The 21,407-nt window shown below is 40.6% G+C and overlaps 1 protein-coding gene across 1 annotated transcript in view; it reads right to left on the bottom strand.

Moving 5' to 3' along the window:
• The window catches only part of LOC134320457 (dynein axonemal heavy chain 8-like), a 56,527-nt gene extending 35,703 nt beyond the window's left edge, over positions 1 to 20,824 (bottom strand). Inside the window, exons 1-36 of the mRNA XM_063001845.1 lie at positions 20,714 to 20,824; positions 20,496 to 20,630; positions 17,790 to 17,874; positions 17,261 to 17,412; positions 16,982 to 17,171; positions 16,270 to 16,433; positions 15,559 to 15,735; positions 15,324 to 15,437; positions 14,394 to 14,501; positions 14,192 to 14,293; positions 13,967 to 14,113; positions 13,683 to 13,880; positions 12,420 to 12,496; positions 11,578 to 11,677; positions 11,372 to 11,491; positions 10,914 to 11,049; positions 10,649 to 10,833; positions 10,470 to 10,550; positions 9,703 to 9,819; positions 9,507 to 9,626; positions 9,295 to 9,430; positions 9,103 to 9,206; positions 7,967 to 8,073; positions 7,803 to 7,884; positions 7,574 to 7,713; positions 7,077 to 7,090; positions 6,679 to 6,851; positions 5,947 to 6,073; positions 5,390 to 5,625; positions 5,195 to 5,299; positions 4,086 to 4,199; positions 2,839 to 2,901; positions 2,115 to 2,215; positions 1,819 to 1,956; positions 1,492 to 1,732; positions 608 to 807 (exon numbers count right to left, since the gene is read on the bottom strand). Of these exons, the coding sequence (XP_062857915.1) occupies positions 608 to 807; positions 1,492 to 1,732; positions 1,819 to 1,956; positions 2,115 to 2,215; positions 2,839 to 2,901; positions 4,086 to 4,199; positions 5,195 to 5,299; positions 5,390 to 5,625; positions 5,947 to 6,073; positions 6,679 to 6,851; positions 7,077 to 7,090; positions 7,574 to 7,713; positions 7,803 to 7,884; positions 7,967 to 8,073; positions 9,103 to 9,206; positions 9,295 to 9,430; positions 9,507 to 9,626; positions 9,703 to 9,819; positions 10,470 to 10,550; positions 10,649 to 10,833; positions 10,914 to 11,049; positions 11,372 to 11,491; positions 11,578 to 11,677; positions 12,420 to 12,496; positions 13,683 to 13,880; positions 13,967 to 14,113; positions 14,192 to 14,293; positions 14,394 to 14,501; positions 15,324 to 15,437; positions 15,559 to 15,735; positions 16,270 to 16,433; positions 16,982 to 17,171; positions 17,261 to 17,412; positions 17,790 to 17,874; positions 20,496 to 20,630; positions 20,714 to 20,809 (4,685 nt within the window). The 5' untranslated portion in view covers positions 20,810 to 20,824. The remainder of the gene's footprint in view (positions 1 to 607; positions 808 to 1,491; positions 1,733 to 1,818; positions 1,957 to 2,114; positions 2,216 to 2,838; positions 2,902 to 4,085; positions 4,200 to 5,194; positions 5,300 to 5,389; positions 5,626 to 5,946; positions 6,074 to 6,678; positions 6,852 to 7,076; positions 7,091 to 7,573; positions 7,714 to 7,802; positions 7,885 to 7,966; positions 8,074 to 9,102; positions 9,207 to 9,294; positions 9,431 to 9,506; positions 9,627 to 9,702; positions 9,820 to 10,469; positions 10,551 to 10,648; positions 10,834 to 10,913; positions 11,050 to 11,371; positions 11,492 to 11,577; positions 11,678 to 12,419; positions 12,497 to 13,682; positions 13,881 to 13,966; positions 14,114 to 14,191; positions 14,294 to 14,393; positions 14,502 to 15,323; positions 15,438 to 15,558; positions 15,736 to 16,269; positions 16,434 to 16,981; positions 17,172 to 17,260; positions 17,413 to 17,789; positions 17,875 to 20,495; positions 20,631 to 20,713) is intronic.
• Positions 20,825 to 21,407: the final 583 nt, after the last annotated feature.

Genomic DNA, 21,407 nt, shown 5'->3' on the forward strand with positions numbered 1-21,407 from the left:
AGTGGTAGTAAGCGAGCATTATTTACCATACTTTATTTACCATCATTTATTTGATAATTTCCTTATTTTTTATTTTATTCTACTCTATTTTCATTTACTGTATTTACTCTACTTACACTGTACTGGAGCTGCTGTAACACTCGAATTTCCCCCATGGGGATCAATAAAGGAATCTTATCTTATCTTATTTACCCATGTGCCACCCACACAGAGCGCCCACTACACAGTTAAATAAACTTTAGTTTGATTAATTAAGTTCAATGAAATACTAAACTAATTTACCCTATAATGAATCTGTAGAATCATCAGAATTATGACTTGCACCCCTCAATCTACCAAAATTACCATAACAAAGAAAGTTTTATGTGCATTATGACTATGCTCCAGTGTTTAAACAGACAGAAGTCATCACTGTTTTATTTGTTTAAGCTTGCTAAGCTTACTGAACCCCTATACATCCGTATAAAGGAGAATAGTCTCTATATTTAAACTTCATCAAAGCAATGGTCAAAGCAATACCAAAAAATCTACAAAGTGCTAGTCTAGACTGTTATTTCTAATGAGAACATCAGTGTGTGAGACATGAACAGAACCTGATGAAACTTACCTGTTGCTTAGAAGTGATCCAAGCACCATCAGACTGTCCTCCATGGCAGTGATGATTTCTGCCGTCTCAGCTCCTTTAAGCATCAGCTCTCCTCTGCCTTTAAAAGCCATAAATGTGAGCAACTGACTGTACCATAAATCAACCACCTGTGCCAGCTTGGCCTCGATATCCTTCTCCTTTACTGCTGAGATGCAGATGTCCTAGTGTGAGGAGAAAAGTAAGGTCATCATTATAACACAAGTCTCTTTCAAACCCTGGTTAGACTAAGCATGACTTTAGCACAGGGATAGCTTAAATGAACCCAAAACAATGTATGTCATCTAAAGAGCAAAAGACACCAGTATCTACATACACTGACCAGGCATAACATTATGATCGCTGACAGGTGAAGAGAATAACACTGATTATCTCTTCATTATGGCACCTGTTAGTGGGGGGGGGGGGGGGGGGGTGTATTAGGCAGCAGGTGAAAATTTTATCCTGAAAGTTGATATAAAAAAAAAAACGGGCGAGCGTGAGGATCTGAGGGAATTTGACAAAAGCCAAATTGTGATGGCTAGACAACTGGGTCAGAGCATCTCCAAAACTGCAGCTCTTGTGGGGTGTTCCCGTTCTGCAGTGGTCAGGAACAGTGGTAAACCGGCGACAGGGTCATGGGTGGCCAAGGCTCATTGATGCACGTGTGGTCGGATCCAACAGACGAGCTCCTGTAGCTGAAACTGCTGAAGAGGTTCATGCTGGTTCTGATAGAAAGGTGTCAGAATACACAGAGCATCACGGGTTGTTGTGTATGGGGCAGCAGAAGGGGGGCCAATATTAGAAAGGCGGTCATAATGTTATGACTGATCAGTGTCTACATACACAGAGCCTCAGTGTAGCATTACCTCTATGTCTTCTTTGTGTTTCAGCAGTGGGGCCTCCATTATGTTTTGAAGGCAGAACGTGTCCGAATCCACGTGAAACTTGTGCTGCGTCAGGTCAGCGATGCGTTCCCAGTGTCTCTGCTTCATCGCTCTGTGAGCCATCATCTCCAGGAGAGGGCACGACTCGCTGAAGTCATCGATCCTTTTCTTCAGATCTAAAAACGCCTGCCAGTCTCTCAGTCCTTTGGGGAGCTTTCGGCATCTGAGTACAATTCAAAACACACAGGAGTTCTTACAGTTCTGAGAGGAGCTGCTGCTGTAACACTGTGCAAGAGTCGCGACGGTTACCTGGTTTGGAATTCTGAAAGCTCCGTGTTGATCTTTTCAATATCCACTTCGGTCCAGAGGATTTCGTAATAGCCGCTGATCTTATTCATAACCGCATCGTAGAGGCCGTACAGCTTCTGAAGAAGCCCGAGCTCTTTCCTAGTTTCAATAACATAAGAGAGAGGAACACCATTATAATAGAATAGAAAAGTGACACGGGAATAATACAGAATTGTATGCATGTTTTAGGCCAATCAGCAGTGAGCATCATCATGTTTCTGGAGAGTGTTTACCAGACAGTGACAGACTGTAATTACCGAGCTTTCTGTAGAACATCATATTCAGTGACGGGCAGGCCGAACAACTGTTCTCCAGAAGAATATGTGGTGAACTTCCTCCACAGGTTATCAAACCCAGTCTGAGATCAATATCAGAGCACGTTTAAGGTGGAATAAAATTATATTTAATATAAAATGGTTAGATGTACAGTCGGCATTAGTCTGGCTGATTTATATATATATAATATTTTGTTTATGCATTTTCTCCCTTTTTCCCCCCTTTTAGCGCGTACGATTGCCCGATTGTGTCACGCTTCCTCTCCACCAATGCTGACCCCCGCTCTGACTGAGGAGAAAGAAGCTACCACACGCCCCCTCCGACAAGCGGGCAGCAGCGGTATGCATCTTAACACCTACACTTTGACGAGTGCAATGCGGATCAGCACTGTGTACGGAGAGACACACCCTGACAGTACTCTTTTCCCATCTCTGTGCAGGTGCCATCAATTAGCCAGCAGAGGTCGTAATTGCATCAGTTATGAGAGAGAGTCCCTATCCGGCTTAATCCCACCTGAGTTATATTCCTAAGTATTGATTACAGTAAGTTTTTGAAACAGTTATAATACATTTGCTTTTGAGTGCATGTCTGGGACCACCTAATGTCACATGAATAATATTTATAAGTATAAACGAGCCGAGGTGTGAGAGATTTATATAGAAAGAATAATGAATAAAAGCATTTTGAATTCTGCATCTGTCATACCTGGAAGATTTGAAGTCTGATGCTGGCCTCCTCAGGTGAAATGCCTGAAACATTCGGGCCTTCCTGATATCAGACAGACAAGGAACCATATATGAATCGCTAAGTGTCATACAACAGGTTATTAAAGCAATAAGCCACGAGAGGCCGTACGTTACTGTGATTTTAGCACGGGGATGACGTTTTTGGTACGACGCGAAGCGGAGTGGCTTATTGCTTTTATAAAACGGCGGTCAACATAAAATATAATAAATGATGTGAGGCGGTCATAGGTGTGAGTTTATCGGGGATTTTACAACGGCTTCGAACGCGGCTCAGCCAATCAGATTTTAGGACCGGAACTATCCGTTTTATAATAATATTCTTATGATCGGCTTTCTTCTATTTATTCTAATCTAATGTGATTCTCACACACTTTGGTCGGTTAATATCACTGGTTCAGTTTTAAATTCACAAAACCATACCAAAGCCACAGCCTAAAGTGACTCGAGGACAAAAAAGCTTATGTGAGAGCAGAAACACTGAGAACACAGAGACAGACACAAGCACAAACAAAACAAAAACGTCTGGGCAGCTCCGCCAGCAAGTGTAACTCAGACGATCACTGCAGGAACCAGACAGGGGAAGTGAGAAAACCATCAGCAGCAAACAACCAGAAAGATGACATGCCACACAAGGACAAAACTCAAACCAGACAATTATCTGTACATAGTTGCTGCTTGTTCAGATCTTTGGCTAGTTAATTTAACCTGTCTGTTTTTTTGTCCAGATATTTTTTTTATTATGGCCGGGTGGTGTTTAAACTTTAGTTTGTCTTTATTTTAACAATGACTAGTGACAAATACAAAAGCAGAAACATCAGAGGTGACAAAACATATTCACTTAATAATGTTTATTATTCTTATATTTGCTCCTTTAATAGATTAATTGTGTAGGTATAATTACTTTGTAATTGAAGCTGCTTGCTTATATACAGAAGAATTAACTTTTAAATACATTTCAATAGTTCTTAAATAAATATGTACTTGTTTTATTTGCACATCATGCTTAAAGAAAGTGTTTCAGTTTATCTGCTAGTCAGTGTCTCATTGTCTGCTGTTTACTTCAAACAAAAAATAAGATGATTTATTTAGTCAATTGCATTATTCTATTCCCGAACTCACTTAAATCCCTGCACCCTTACAATTAGATGGACTCGGGTCTGAAACAAAAGTGTCAGTGTGGCCCTCAGGAATGAGTTGATTGCTCACCGTTTCATACTTCTGGCCGAAAGTCATCAAGTCATTCTGAAACGTGCCGACTGATTCCAGGAGATTCTCTTTCAACTTGGGCTGCGCACTGACCAGTTCATGCTGGACTGCTCTCTGTGTAGGGGTTTTATATAAAAAACACATTAGACTTCATCTAAATGCTGTCCCTTCGTCTCCCACATGTTTCATTAAAACACCAGAATATGTAACATGGTTTTAGAAAGAACAGAGGACTCGATTTCAAAGCAACGCTTTAAATGGTCTATAAGGAGTTTGGTATGTTTTCCACAAACATATCTCATGCAAGTAAATGAGAGGGTAAGGTAGTCAGGGATGCCTGGTGATGCACTGGCACACTGTTTAGATGTATTTCCTGGGTAATACTATACTACTGGGTATAACTATACACTGGCAAGGCATAACATTATGACCACTATCAGGTGAAGAGAATAACACTGATTATCTCTTCATCACAACACCTGTTGGGGGGGGGGGCATATTAGGCAGCAAGTGAATGTTTTATCCTCGAAGGTTACATTTCAGGGCCAAATTGTGATGGCTAGACGACTGGGTCGGAGCATCTCCAAAACCGCAGCTGTTGTGGGGTGTTACCGGTCTGCAGTGGTCAGGAACAGTGGTAAACCCGGCGTCAGGGTCATGGGCGGCCAAGGCTCATTGATGCACGTGTGGAGCGAAGGCTGGCCCGTGTGGTCCGATCCAACAGACGAGCTACTGTAGCTCAAACTGCCGAAGAAGTTCATGCCGGTTCTGATAGAAAGGTGTCAGAGTCGACGGGTCAGGGCTGTTTTGGCAGCAAAAGGGGGACCAACACAGTATTAGGAAGGTGGTCATAATGTTACGCCTCATCGGTGTATATATTTCATATAAGCTGGACTGCAGTTAATAACACACTACTAAACACATTACTTAGACCTAGGGCATCACCAGCAGTGTTTTCACTGCTTTCCAGAGCCACGGTGACCCTGACCAGAATGGATAAATGATTGAATAAATGTTTAAATGAAGGAAGAATCAGCCATGAATCATCTGTGATGGATCTTTCATAAAGACAGACACTGTGGAATCTGAGTTGAGAATGAGGAACGTACCTCTTTGGACTGCAGTTTAGCAAAAGAGTATCTTAGTGTATCCACACCCTCGGCCTCCTCCTTCGTCACTTCCACTTCAAACTTGTTTAGTATAGAATAGGCTTCCTAAAAACATCACTAATCAATTTCATGTCTAAAATAAACCATAGATTAGTAAGATAAGGATTAGAAATATGGCTTATCATTATGTCGGACCTCGATGGGCCCCATGGTCATGTCCATTATAATTTCTGAGTCCCGGATATTGGACAGGGCTTCCATAGCGAATCTCACGTCGTCCAGGTCAGCTATAGGGCGTGAGAGTTTTTTTTGCTGCTCACTAATGAAAGCGATCATGTCCATCAGCTTCTTCTTGTATTCCTTTTGTACGTACTTGCACAGCATCAGTTTCCAGGCTTTCGCTTCCACACTCAGGGACATCTTCAGTGGAGCTACAGACATCACCAACACAAACAACAAGCATGTGAATAAATGAAGCAACACTGTAAAATTCTGTAGGATTTAAGGTTATGACTTCAGAGTCTGAGCTGAACCAGCCGTATGCACAGAAGACGTGGAATAGGCGTACCTGGCACATCCCAACCCTAACTTCAATCCACCTATTTTTTCAATATTTAACAGTGCAATATAATTATATTAAACAAAACCAGTGATGCACTGCAGCTTTGATGACATTAATGTGCCATTTTTCACACATAACACATAAAAACCTCAACTGTAATAGCTAATGTGAATATTTGGTATTATTTTACCTGTTGACAATTCCATTCCACCTAAAACGACGATGGGCGTGATGTCCGCGATCTCCTGTTCAACCGTTTCATAGTGTAAAATTTGCTCCTTTATCAGGTATAGGTCGGGGTTGCTACTGATGAATTCCTGACAGAAAACACAAACATGCGTTTATGATTTCATATTAAACAAATGTACACTGTTATAGTGATGTCTTTAAAATGTGATTCTTCAAAATTTGGGTGTTTATTCCACTTATAATCACCATTTACAAACTATTTTCAATCCTCCTTAACAATGTAAAAAACTCCAGCAGAATATCACATTCTATCTGTAACAAGTCCATCTACTGGGAGCTATAATATGGCTAACAGAGGGGGCATGAAGGCGCAGATCAACAGCAGTCACCCGTCACTCCAGTAGGAAGTGTTTCCATTCATCATGGTTTCTTATTCACAGATTTGTCGGCTCCTCAATCATGAGGCCGGCACAATATTTGGAAACACCTGCCGCCTGAGTATTACTGTTGTATTACCGCTGTATTACACCTAACAAAATGTAAACATAACATGATCTATTCAGGTGGCACATCGGTGCCGCTGAGAAAGTGAGAGCTGCACAGTGACATGGACTGATGACCTGGGTTTGATCTAATCAATGTCTGTGACAAATTTAACATGTTGTAATTGTTTATCCAAGTCCAGTAGTTTTGTCCGTTTTACATTAATAAGTTGAGTTGAGTGTTGAGCTACCTTGACTTGGTCGTCTCGGTCCTGATCCCAGATTACTTTGAAGGCTCTGAACTGACTGAGCACATCTCCGGGCTGTTTACCCAGGAGGTTCACCCCTGACATTAGAAGTCCTACAGGCTTGCACACATCCTTGTTTTCAGAAACACTCTGGAAGAAGTTCCTCAGCCGCCCAGCTAGAGAAGAAATTTCCATTTAAACGTTTTTAAACTCAAAATGTCGGATGCTTTCAAATGTTAAAACGAGGAGAAAAAGTTAATAATGTTTTATTGGAATTATTTCACGATCTTTATTTAACATTCACAGCCTTAGTGCTTTAAAAAGTTGTGTTAGCCTTTATAATCGATTAGAACCAATTAAAAACATATTAACAAAGGCGTGTACATTATACTTTGGTTTACACCTGGTGCCCATGCTGCCACACAGATGAAAAAAAAGCCGTCAGTATGTCGTAATAACGAGAAAAGTTCATTTCCTTAAATGCTGCGTAGCCGAACCCAGCTTGAAGACATTTAAGATGCTGTAGCTTGTAACCTTGTAGCTTGCTGTGCCGATCAAGATTCTCCATTAGGAATAGTGCATGTCTAAGATATGTGAGCGGTTTTTACGTCTATATAAAGACTAAGATTTAAGAATCCTTCGCAGTGTTTAAATAGTGATAAAAATATCATCTGTGCTGCTCAGTGACACCAAAACTCATGAAGTAAAAAAAGCATGAAGTAAAATTTGATTCTCTTTATAACAACATACTGACATTTCTTTTCATCTGTGTGGCAGCAATACGCTTCCGGACTTTACAGTACAGAATATGTCTTTCTGTTTTTTGCAGGAAACAAAACAACTCCAAATGCATCAAGCTGAAGGGAAACCGTGGAAGATTCTTAATGATTGTTAATGCCGCCTCTTACATCCAGACTTTCCAACGTCGTCTGAGCGGCAATCCTGTTTCCAGCATGCCACGCCGCGGCTCACCTCCAGCACCAGATGCACCAGGTGAATGATTGCTTGCTGGATCTTATCAAGACTCGGTATCATCACCTTCATCAGAACACAGAACTCTCAATGTGCTTATGGTTCCAAGATTCAGTAACAGCACAGAGTAAAGCATTAGTAATATAAACACTTACCACATTGGGTATGGTCAGGTGGATCTCAGATTTTATTAAAGTTATCACCTCATCTGAGACACTGGGATGGCCGCCAGATGAGCTAGAAAGAAAAAATTACTGCTTTAAATGTTTTGTGTATTTTTTAATGATTTATTTACATGGTGAAACATGTTCATTCTCACCTGGAAATAAACAATCTTCTTTTTAACGTGTCCAGAGACAAACATGTGGCCTTCACCAAAGCGTCCAGAAGTTTTGCGCTGAAGTGAGCATACAGTTCTCTGCACTCCTACAAATAACCAGGAAAATAAACAGCAGGGCCATTAATGATTTAAATCTAAAAATGATTTAAATGTAATTACATTGTTTTTAGGTCTCTTTATCACATGAACATAAAATTGTTATTGTTTGTTTTATACATGGTATGTTTTACATCATAACTGGTGCCCTTGCAGGCCAAACAGAACTAGGTGGAGATTGACGGTGTGGCTCGATTACAGAATAATGTCTTTCTGCCTTTCCAAATCTGGTCGGGAGAGAAGGCATGGAGGTGCAGATGGTTGCCATTGTTTCCGCGTAACAGACAGTCACCTGCGCCTGGTTGAACTTTCATTTGTTCCAGGTGGAGATGTTTCTTTTTATTACAGTTTCACACTTACAGATTTGCTAGCACCTCTGTTGGATCAGATTTGCCAGCTCCTTGTTGGAACTGTGAACTACTTGTGATAATAAAAATAAAAATAATAATAAGAAGAGAATGCTGTTTGCTAAGCAGAAACCAGATTGCTAGTGAAAGCGATGCAGAAGTGTTACTGTTGTGTCTGATGCTCCACGGGAAGTATGAGTACACGATGCACATCACTGTGTTGCTTACCATTTACAGCTAAAGGTTTTGTGTGTGAGACAGTAATACGGTGGCTTCAGGGTATTAGTGGTTAACATTTCACTTGGTGCATTGGTATAACAAATATTAGGTGGAGCAGTGGTCATTTACTTTGGCCTACTATTGCTGAGATCAGGGGTTCGAAACTCAGAGGTGCTACCAGGCAGGCAAGCATCTACAGTGGCATGATTGGATATGTCTTAAAGGGAGATGGGTAGCTGAAGCCATGTGATAAATTGACATCCTGTACTTATTTAACACCGTCCTTGATTTATGTAGAACATGGGAAGCTCTAACTAGAAGGTCTATATATATTATATACATATATACATATATATATCAGTTTGTTTTACAGGCAGTATTTTAGTTATAGATTAATCTTAACTATAGGTGAAGTATTTATTTTAGCTGACAAATAGTGGACCCAGCATTTACGTTTTTAAAGTCTTCGTCTTTATCAGCTTCACGGGCTTCTGCCTTGAACCTGTCTTTATCGTTTGATGAGCCCAGATCTTCTGAGAATGCAACACGTTTGTGTCCTACAAATACAAAACAGCATCATTTTCGTTACTTCTGTTTATATAGAAACGTTTGCAAGGCCTGTTCAGATCAATCTAATCAAAATACCTTTAGGTTTCTCAGCCGGGTCTTTGCTTTCTTTTGGCTCATAAATAGCACTGAAGATTAAAGTCAGTTCCTTCACTGCCTCCTCTACGTGGCTGCTCTTTTGGTTGAGAGTCTGAGCCCACAGCTTAGTCTGAGCCTGTATCAGATTTAAATGTTACTTCATCATAAAGTATTCTTAAGCATCCCGAATGCTGGGGGTAACATGACGTTACCTCGTTGGTGGTAATCAGGTCCTGTAGAGATGAGGCTCTGTCCTCTGGCAGGGTGATGAGGACAGTCTCGGAGATGTTGTGTAAAACACCTTCAATGCGAATCTCGCAAAGATCTGTCACCTGAACATGTTACATGCAGTTAGAAGATACTGTTAATCATGTCACTATTGTTCTCACATACACACTCAGAATGTACCTTCTTTAGAACATGCTGCAGCTCAGCCATGGCAGCATCAAGATCATTGAAAAATGTGTCCAGGATGAGAGACGACCAGCTGAGAAACACCAAGCCTTGACGAAGCACAGAGTCCACCTGGTACACAGAGCAACTGCATTAGATAATATAATCATTCATTCTCTGTTTTACCACTGCCTTATCCTGGTCAGGGCTGCAGTGGGTCTGATTCACCAGGCAAAATGCTGAAAACACCCCAGACAGACACACACACACAATTAGGGCAATTATTAGTAGCTCCAGTTAACCTGACTGCATGTCCTTGGACTTGGACACAGGGAGAACATGCAAACCCCACACAGAAAGGACCCTAGACCTAGGGGAATCAAGCCCAGGCCCTTACTGCTGTTGTGTATTCTGCTTTACTCTGAAGCAATCAGACCTACAGTGTGAAACAAGCCATGGAAGAAATTTAAGGGAGACCCAGCTGATGCACACTGTGATAAGACACTTAATCTAGACCAGGGTTTTAAGCAACCCAAATTCATTTTGTCCATGATTTTTTACACAACCCAGGCAACACAAAGAATGCTATTTACTGTATCTGGTCTCACTGTGATTTACAAGATGTAATATAAAGCCTCCATTTCTCTGCGACCCACTTTGTCTGATTCACGACCCACCCAGGGTTCGAAAAACACTGATCTGGCATTAATTCATATTTACATGTTGATATATTCTATTTAATAATTTATCAGATATAAAAGCCAGTGAGAAGAATATCATACCTTTTTTATTTTTGATATCATCAGACTGTAAAACATAGCAGGAATTTCCTCAAGCGTATCCTCATAACTGCTGATAAACGTCTACACATCACAAACCAAACACACACACACACACACAGTTCACTGTGATTAGCAGGTTTGTTGTAAAGTGAATGAACTGAAAGCTCATTTTTTCCCACCTCTAATCTGAATTGTGTTGTCTTTAGGTGTTTCTCTGTCCTAAACATATACAGAGCCTTCTCGGGAACCTTCAATCCCAGTTTAATCAAGCATTTAATCTCTCGTAATGTCTCGTTTATTGTAGAACTGTTCACCAGCAGTTTCTTTGATTCTGGGTCGCGAACAAGCAGGGTTTCATACAGGGCTGTAAAAGAGGTAAAATCATGAGTGTTTTCCATCATTCCTTTAGGGTTCAAATGTAACAGAAACGCTTAAGATACTTGCCATATTCCAACTGTGGGAACCTGTTCATCCAGGCTGTATAGTAAAGAATCTCAAACTCCACAAACACCGCTGCAGACCTGTTGTACAGCTGCACAACATCCTGCCCCTCAGATGTGGACAGGACCTCTGAGTTTTTCTGCATATTGTTTATACAGCATGTGTAAGTACTTGGTGTATATGGTGAAAATGTTTTTTAATTATTACATAAAACTGAACTGTTCCAAATACACATTTACTGGGACTTCTACTAACAATTCTTATTAAATGATTGAGCTATTTTGTTTTAATTATACTGAATTATTAGCATTAGATTATTTTGCAGGACCTTTCACTAGCAACAAATCATAGTGATTGTATAAATAAATGAAACAGTGAGTCAGGGAGGCTTATGAAAGCAGTGTAGCACAATATGAAATGTTCCTTTAAAAACAAGGAGCGTTCATAAAGTCTGTGTGCACCTCAATGTAACTGATGGGTTCCTGTATTTTGCTGAACAGCTGCCTGACCCAGACAATCCTGCCCGCCACTGGAGGCATGTTTCTGCCTATGGGAGGATCTTCTCTGTAGGTCTGATAGTGCTACACATATAAACACAGGAGTTAATGTTAATTCTGTTGTTCTTTTAGTGTGACAATGATCCTCAGATCTTTAGACCAGCAGAGACCTGGTTTACAGCTTCGAGCTCTGTGACGTAGTGCTGCAGAATCAGGTGGAGGGTTGTGGAGATTTCTGCCTGCAGACACGACATGTTCAGTTTCTGAAACCTAGAAACCAAACACATTCATTAACGACTGAACGTGATCTGCTTTGTCAAACATTAGCTGATATAAGATAACACGGGGGGGGTTAGGGTTAGGGTTAGGGTCAGTCTGTTTGCCACCTTAAACTGTACCATTAAATAGTTCTGCATGAATAATAATTACAATAACAATAACATAGTTCTGAACAAAGTGATAGAAATCAGCTATAATACTTAAAGAGATCAGCAAGACGTGCAGGAGCTAAACCGGACTTTGTAGTAACAAATGTACCAGACTGCCAGTGTAACTTAATTATCCTGCCATAATGTAATCTGGGTTTTTAGTGACTTTTTATACGTCATACTGCCTTATTACAGCGACCGGTTTCTGGCAAATTATTCACACACATTTCCAGCTAAATCAGTCTCTCTGATGTGGGTGTCTGAATTGAGAACTGGTCATCCTGTCTGGAGTGTTTCTGTCACCCACTGCTATAATGGTCAGTCCTTTTTATTGATACTCAGTGTGAATAAAACAAACTTACAAAGACCGGTTAAGACTTTTTACATCATATCAGCCAATGCCTGATTGTATAGATCTCTGATCCAGTCCTTCCTCTATTTTTTTCATCAGACTTTCAAACAATTAACCAGTTGAAGGCAAATTCAAAAGCATTTGAAGCCCCGATTTAACTATTATAAACCCAATACGATACACTGTCTGTACTGTAAGATGTGGATTTGAATAGCTGTATGTTAAAGAGCACCTTTGTAGGAGGTTTAAGGCTTGTTGAGATGAAAAAATCTTGGAGAAACATTTTCTCATTAAATCTTGAAGTTGGTGCTGAAGAAAAAAAAAATGATATGTTTAATTGTATATATGTAAAAGTAATTGTATACATGTAAAAGAGTGCAAACTGCAGCTGAATTAATTATCCTGTAATTATGCTAGACGTTTATATTACATTAATCATAATGATAAATGACGTATGAAAGGATAATCTACTCTGGTCAGACACAACAAATAGAACTCTTTGGTTGGCACATTCAGTTTGGAGGGAGAAGGATGGCACATATCCATAAAACAGCACACCTACAAAGAAGTATGAAGCTGAAAGCATTAGGATATAAGGCTGCTTTTCTGTAAACGCTACAAGAGCACAAAATCTGGGAACATACCAGAACTTACTACAGAAATAATCGTAATATTACGAAAATAACTCGAGACGTGATTCTAAAATAAAATGATAATGCCCGAATCTCCGGACATAAATTATTTTGGAAATTTAACAGTTTTTTAAACTGTGAGTACATCAGAAATACCACAATTGTGAAATGGAACGGGCCAAATCCAACCTGTAATGCTGTAGAACAGTGGTGCCCAACCACTGGGCCACAGGCCGGGTCATTTATTACCGGGCCGCACAGAAAGAATAAATAATTAGAGATCGCTACAAAGGCAATGACAACACTGGGGCCAGTGATAGCTCAGTGGTTAAGGTACTGGACTAGTAAACAGAAGGTTGCCGGTTCAAGCCCCGCCACCACCAAGTTGCCACTGTTGGGTCCTTGAGCAAGGCCCTTAACACTCAATTGCTCATTGTGTAAGTCGCTTTGGATAAAAGCGTCTGCTAAATGCTGAAAATGTAAAATGTAAAACACTGGGTCCATTTCTAACATCCTATCTTTGTGAAGCGGGATTTTCTGCAGTGGTGAAAGTTACGGATTAGACCGAACATAAGGAACAAACTTCAGGTGTTATTGCCTCCTATCACCCCTAGGTGGGGGTGTCCATTATTGGTGAGTAGTATTGTTATGCACTTTGTGTTTTTATTATGCCCGCTGGCCCGTGAAATTATATCTTATATGAAACCGGTATATGGTGCAAAAAAGGTTTGGGACCGCTGCTATAAAAAGCAAATGATGTCTTAGTGTAGACATTCCAACTTTAACTACTAACAACGGCACTGGAAAAAAGTACTAATGAGTTTAGTCTGTTTAATGTTTCTTAAGTCAAACACTCCACTCACCTCCAGGTTACTGATGTGAGACATGAACTCGGTAAAGTCCACCTCAAACACCTCTCTTCTTTGAGCCAGTATGTCGTACTCCTTCTTTTTTATGTTGATGTAGATGTTCTGAAACTTTGCAGCTAGAGCCTCGAGCCCTTCGATTCTTGACTGGCCGAGGGCCGAGAACGATTTTATCACTGTGATCATCTGAGTTATCTAAAAACACAAAACACTTCAGGGATTCAGGGATGGACCAGGACGGCTCTGCTCGGTGTCGTGGTCATGTGAAAATGGCTGGTCACCTTCTCGAGCCTCTTGCAGAAATCGTCAAACTTGCGGAAGATGTACATCTCCGACACCTCGAATGATTTCCCGGGCTGCGTCTCGAGCCTCTGCTTCTTCGTACTTTGGAAGCATGACCGATACTCCTCAAACAGGCAGATACACTCCTGTTGCAAAAAGATAACAGACGATTCGTTTAACTGGATATAAAACGAGGAGAGCCGAATAAACAAACCACACCCTACCTGCATCTTCTTAATGAGATCGTGTGTGTCCTGATCCCAAATGCTTGAGGTGCCATTATTAGTAAGGTAAGCTCTGCAGGCGGTCACCATCTGATTAGTAACCTGTAATGATGTATACACAGTATTTCGGATTCTCTGTATGATCAAATGAAACCACCAGGTAACTAAAACAATCCAATCAAATATACAAGTATGCACGTACTTTAATAAAAAGTGTAGACATTCGTTCAGACGTGTTGTAATATCTTGACACATCATGTATCATGCAAATGGTGGTGATGAGAGTCCGGATACTTTTAGTCATGGTGACCTAAAAATAATATAAACACAGAAGTGATACAAACCTAATAAACGGTGATAGTATTAGGGAAGAGCGATTTAGCCAAAAGTATGTGGACACACAGCATGCGCTAGAGGGAGAAGTACATATTGAAAAGAAACAACGTTCCTCCAGGACCAGGGTGCAACACAGAACAAAAAGGCCTACAATAAATACAAAAGACATTTCTAATCTAAAAAAACAATATATAGAGGCAAGAGTAGTGTTGGCCTGTACATGGTACTGAGAAGATGATGAGTGAGGTGAAAAACAAGTACATCCCATACCAAAACCATGGGTGCAAGTATAGTGTTCCCACCCAAACTGAGGCTGTCACAGCCTACTCAATTCTGGGAAGGCTTTCCACAACATCTTAAAATATCTATAGGAATTTGTGCTCCTGATTTCTTCCTAGCATGTTCAGTAGTGCTAAGGTCAGGGCTTTATGCGAGCCACTTCAGTCCCCTCAGCAAACTCATTAAACCATGTCTGTATTAACCAGGTTATGTGCATGGGGTGCAGTCAAACTGGGGCACCCTCAAACTCCAAGAGAACGATCCACCTCAGAACATACAGAAGTTAAAGGAGTAGCTGATAATGTCCTGCTATAAGATACCACAGGACTCTTTCAGATGTCTGAGCAGGTCAGAGCTGTTTAGGCAGCACATATGGCGGGTAGTCCTAATGTTTTGGCTCATGGGTGTGCATATAGGTCATATACTTAGGAGCACAAAGATTAAATTCTTATTTTCTTTTATTCACTTACCCTAGTGAGCCACTAATTCTGAGCACGTTGGAGTAAAGTACACTTACTGGATCAGAGTTATAAAGAGGCCGACATATTTTCTCCAGGCTGGAGAGATATTTTACGTTGTCCTTAGCCTCGTTCGCACAGTCAGTTATTCTGTTATCTAGCTCCCGCCATAGCTGAAGAACAAAACCATTTTATTAGAGCCACAATAAACTGTGGTGTACGATATCATGCCTATCTCTGTACGTCATTATACATCACCATTAAAAAACAGATATTTTTTATGATGTCTTGTACCTTTATGGTCTTTGATCGGTTTATATGAAGGACGTTCACCACAGTTTTACATTCTGAGCCTTTGATGTGTTCTATGATGGAGCTGAACTTTGCAGACATCCTTTTCCAGTGTTCGAGTTCTGTCAAAGGCCCCAACGCATCATCTTCTCTACGAATCTGATTCCTTTCTGTCAGCACCTACAACCCAAAAGGTCTCACACGGTCACCTTTAAATCTGCACGACAGGATGTAGTGGCAGTACAAAGACCATAGATTTGTGGCAAGGCAGTGTGTCAGACGTGCTAAAATAACTTAATAAATAACATGTATGGTACATTAGTATGGTACATTAATATTACCCAAAGCTGTAGGGAATATCTCTAGTTTCTAAGCTGCTTATTTGCAAGGGGTGCTGGAGCCTATCCCAGCTCTCAATGGGCGCAAGGCACACAGAAACACCCTGGACGGGGCTATTGTACCTCTAGCTATAGTATACATCTTCATGTTCCTGTTCTGTCATGTTTGCTGTGATTTTGATAGCTGTTTTTAATTAAATGAAGCTTAAACACCTTGTTGATAAGAAACCATGTGACGTGATTTAAATTTTAACAGGTCATTTATGGTAAATTGAAAGCTAATGTGACTGAAACACTTTAAAAAGTCGTACATGTGCTGTAAGGGCAAATTTACACAGGTAACATGACTGTACTGTTGTTATGTGAAGGCGCGCACCTGTTCGATCTGCTTGTGCCACCCCATTAAAATCTCCTCGAGTCTGCGCACCATGTCCGCGTCTTCAGCCGCCGCTTTTATATTCTCAAAGGTCACAAGTCTGGAGAAGTCGATCTCTGAGGCTTTTGTTAGTTTAACGGTACCCTCGATGCTCAGCTGCATCTCTGCAGAATGAATCATACATGACCAGCTTAAACACGGGGGGGTCTAAACACAATCTAGTCGTATCCGATTCCTCGACTGTAACTACTCCCACGCTGAAGCACAGACTATCAAGCGCTTCCTCTGACACATGTGCAGTCACTGACCGCTTCTTTTTTCCTGCCAGGAACAGCATATCACAGAGAGGCACATCAAAAAGAACCCGACTCATGCAGATGAAGCGTTTGGCTACTGCACACGTGTCAGAGGGGGCGTGTGTTAGATACTGCCCTCCTCAAACAGGGTCAGGTCTGCAGCAGTGGAGGGGCGATATAATCGAGAGAACTGGATATGACTAGGTTGGGAGAAAAAGGGAAAATGCATAAAAACAATAAAAAAAGAAACCTAGAAATAACCTCAGTTAATTTACATTATCTAAACATAAATTACACCAGTCAGGATTCTATTTGCCTTTTAATTCTTTATCAGAACCAGCCTACATACCACTGTTTATAACCTTTTTAGAATTACAGAAGATATAAAAACACATATTTTTAAAACATACTCTTACCATCCAGAAAGTGCGTGAAGTGAAACAGGTCATCTCTAAAGTTCTGCTTGATTTTCTCTCCATGTTTAGACTGGTTTAAAGCCCCCCAGTTCTCAGTTGTACAAACTGCTGGTATGTACACATTTGATAACAAATCTCTTATTCCTTTCAGCATCCCCTCTGTGGCGCTGAGCATGGATAGATAAATCTCCTACAATAAAAACAGACCAGGCATCTCTGAAATGAGCACAGCTCACTGCAGAAATAATAACAATGTGCTAACTAAGTGCAGTTTGTCACCTTGTGGATGTTCGCTGGGTTGAGTGCAACATCCGCGTTGGTTCTCAGAAAAAACAAACAAAGTCCTTCAAAGCATGTGTCGGACATATCGGCCAGGAACAGTCGCATCATTTTGGTTCCCTTCGACACGCCAGGAAAAGTGCGACCACATTCTACAGCATTTAATATGAACAGGATGAGAAAAGAGAGTGTTCAGTAGCAGAAATTACCTTTGTGTAATATTATAGTGAATGTCCTTAATTGGCCAAATCCTGTTTAAATAATAATAATATGCTTCCTTAACAAATATTGAATCAATACATAACAGCAACACCCTGTCAATAATAAAACATAAATGTATGTAAATAAATGAATTAATACACAATGTTTAAGAGACGTAGGGAGCAGAACATACATGCTGTTTATTACTGTGCATGACACGACTATGCTGTTGTTATAACAATATAGCTGATTTGTGGATATTCTTTAATTTGTTCTGTTAATACAGATAAAAAGCAACATAAAGACGTTCAGCTCTTCATGTCCTCACCTACTCCTGGAACCTCTGATTCCTGGTACGCAAATGAAATAACTTCTGACCCTCCTTTGGCAAAGAAATCATCAAACGGTGCTAACTATCAAAAAAAGACAGAAAGGCCTGGTTATGTGGTGCATTTTAAATGCAAAATAAGTGAAAGAAACTGAGTTATGCATCACTGTTTGGCTAAGCAATACATTTAATTGTAGTTTGTTTCCGTTATTTTGTCCACCTCTGTTGCTTTCACTGTATAAATTAGGGCTGGGCGATTTTCACGATTAATTCGGTTAATTCGCATGAACGTTTTCAATCGCGATTGTTTACATACTTTATATTTTAATGAAAATACCAACATGTCACGAAGCAGAAACTGAGCAGACGCTCGCGGAATATAAATCAGGGAAAGTTTCATATAAAAACAGGGTACAAAACCAGTTGGAGTCCAAAACCAGCGAAAACCAAAACAGTAAACGGAAGATAACAAGGATTATACACGCTAACGGTTAGATTCAGAAATAAGGAGCGCAAACACGATCGGCAAAACGAGACACAAACAGAAGAGTTTCATTAAGATTCACTGAATCAAACACCGCTGAACTGAATCAAAATACGGAGCCGATGAGCGCGATCAGGATTGGCTGGAAAGTAACGAGTTACATTTACTCGCGTTACTGTAATTGAGTCGGTCTTTTTGTGTACTTGTACTTTTTAAAGTAGATTTTACAGCCTGTCATTTTACTTTTACTTAAGTAAGTTTTGTACTAAGAATTGTAATTCACTACATTTTAAATCACATCCGTTACTGAGTAAATAAATCGCGTCTGGGAAACTGCTGCAGTGAATTCTGCGATAGGGAGTCGGATCTTTTGTCTCGGTTCCTTTTAAAGAGCCGTATGTATGTAATGACTCCCAAATGCGCGAATCGGTTCCTTTATTTTGGCTTAAAGGGCCGTTCAATGGAATCGAATCATTCTACGACACATAATAGTGGTTAACACAGTTTGAAGGTTTTATGGGACTAAAATGACACATTACACATCCTTACATGTTTAAAATGTTGTATCCACCCCCCAAATCACAAGAGGACAAAATCAAAGCTGAGTTGAGTGATCGCTTGATGCCCCCCCCCCCCCCCCCCGTGTAGATACTGATACAGACTCACTCAGTGGTGGAAACAGCACAGTACAGGCTCGTACGAGTTCCTTTTAAGAAACCTGTAAAGGACTTTTTGTAGTTTTTTTTCCTAATGTAAGGAGGTTACGGAGCCCCTAAGGTGACATCCTCTGAAAAAAAAATAACGCGTGGCCACGACTTAGTAACGCGTTCCCACGCCTTATTAACGCGTGGCCACGACTTACTTAACGCGTTCCCACGCCTTACTAACGCGTGGCCACGACTTAGTAACGCGTGGCCACGACTTACTTAACGCGTTCCCACGCCTTAGTAACGCGTGGCCACGACTTACTTAACGCGTTCCCACGCCTTAATAACGCGTGGCCACGACTTAGTAAGGAGTGGGAATGAGATCGTGGCCATGACTTAAAAAGGTTGAAACAGTTGAATATTGTTTACTCTGTTTACTTTCTTGACTATCGTGTCAATAAACAGAATGGATGATTAAAGCATTGTACTTGCTTACTTTATATTTATTACATCTACAACAGTAGCGAACATTAACGTGTGTATAAACATTACTATGACAACTCGCATACGTCTGTGTGTGCGTAACAGTTCCGTACTGAAACATAAAACCATCACACGTTCCATACATTAACACATGTTGTTAGCCGTAGATTGTTTGCTTTGGAGCCTTGATGTAATATGCAGTCTCCCTCCTGGGTGTAACAGATGATCACACCACATTCAACTGTTTCCCCTAACAACATGTGTTAATGTATGGAACGTGTGATGGTTTTATGTTTCAGTACGGAACTGTTACGCACACACAGACGTATGCGAGTTGTCATAGTAATGTTTATACACACGTTAATGTTCGCTACTGTTGTAGATGTAATAAATATAAAGTAAGCAAGTACAATGCTTTAATCATCCATTCTGTTTATTGACACGATAGTCAAGAAAGTAAACAGAGTAAACAATATTCAACTGTTTCAACCTTTTTAAGTCGTGGCCACGATCTCATTCCCACTCCTTACTAAGTCGTGGCCACGCGTTATTAAGGCGTGGGAACGCGTTAAGTAAGTCGTGGCCACGCGTTACTAAGGCGTGGGAACGCGTTAAGTAAGTCGTGGCCACGCGTTACTAAGTCGTGGCCACGCGTTAATAAGGCGTGGGAACGCGTTACTAAGTCGTGGCCACGCGTTATTTTTTTTTCAGAGGATGTCACCTTAGGGGCTCCGTAGGAGGTTCTGCTGAACATCATTTAAAATTAAAGTTGTTTGTGAGCTATTCTTAGATATAGATAGATAAGGATATAGATCATTTAGATCTATTTTGTTTTAATTATTGTGATATCGTTATTGTTATAAAGTTTGAGTCCCTTAAAAGGATTATTATAGGTGGTGCTGTTACTATTTTTGCACTTCTGCAGCCTTTAATTACAATGCAAAAAAAGAAATTTGAGTCTTATTTTAATTGCATTATACAAGAACAAAAAAAAATCTAAATCATAATCGACAATCGGGTATAATTTTAAAATAATCGAGATTTTTTTTTTTGCAAAATCGCCCAGCCCTATAAATCTGCTGTAAAACTTACTGATGGGGCATCAAGAATAAAATCTTCTACCGCTGAAACTTCCAGGCCAAGCCCAACAGCCAGGACTTCAAACATGTACTGGTGTGCTGGCGTCAGACTAGCCTTCCTCACCTCCCTCTCCTGTCTGAATCTGGCCTACAGGTTAACAAAGTCCTGCTGGTCAGCTTCACGTCTACAGAACAGGTCTTTCATTATGGTTTAATGTAAATTCATCTCACCTGTTTCTCCATTGTGGATTTGTGAATGGCCAGCATGCTCAAAGCATACCTGCCTGGCCTTCGCTTTACAGACTCTGATGGGTTCGTGTCCCCCATTTCTGCCTGCGAAGCTCCACTCATGTCTATCAAAAGCACAAGTGCATTAAATCCATATAAATTTATGTGATATTTAAAGCTGCCATATAAAATGAATCAGTCACATCACTTCCTGTAACAGGACAAACACTGATGTGACATGAACTTTAAAGGATCGTCAGTGTTTTTTAATAGACAATAAGAGTTTTTGTTTTGTACTACTGTATTTATGTGTCACCACAATGGATCTGGATGCTCTTCCTGAGGCGACCCTCCCTACTTAATAGTACACAGACAAATGCCCAACCTCCCCAATTTAGAATGTGTGTGTACTGTACAGTTTAGATTAGCCATTCCACCATCTGCATGTTTTGGATGGTGCTATCAAACCACAGTACACAGTAGAAAACCATGTGGACTTGGGGAGAACGTGCAAAATTTCTCATAGTCAGCAGCCGGAGGGGCGATTCGAATCCAGACCCTCGGAGTTCATGTTGCTAGGCCACATCTACTCGATCTGCTGCGCACCCGTGCACTGTAGTTAGTTACATAACAGATTTGTCGATACCCAGGTCCTTTTTGTGTGCAGTTTGCATGTTCTCCCCATGTCCATGTGGGT

The sequence above is a fragment of the Trichomycterus rosablanca genome, chromosome 9, assembly GCF_030014385.1.
Source record: "Trichomycterus rosablanca isolate fTriRos1 chromosome 9, fTriRos1.hap1, whole genome shotgun sequence".
Classification (NCBI taxonomy): Eukaryota; Metazoa; Chordata; class Actinopteri; order Siluriformes; family Trichomycteridae; genus Trichomycterus; species Trichomycterus rosablanca.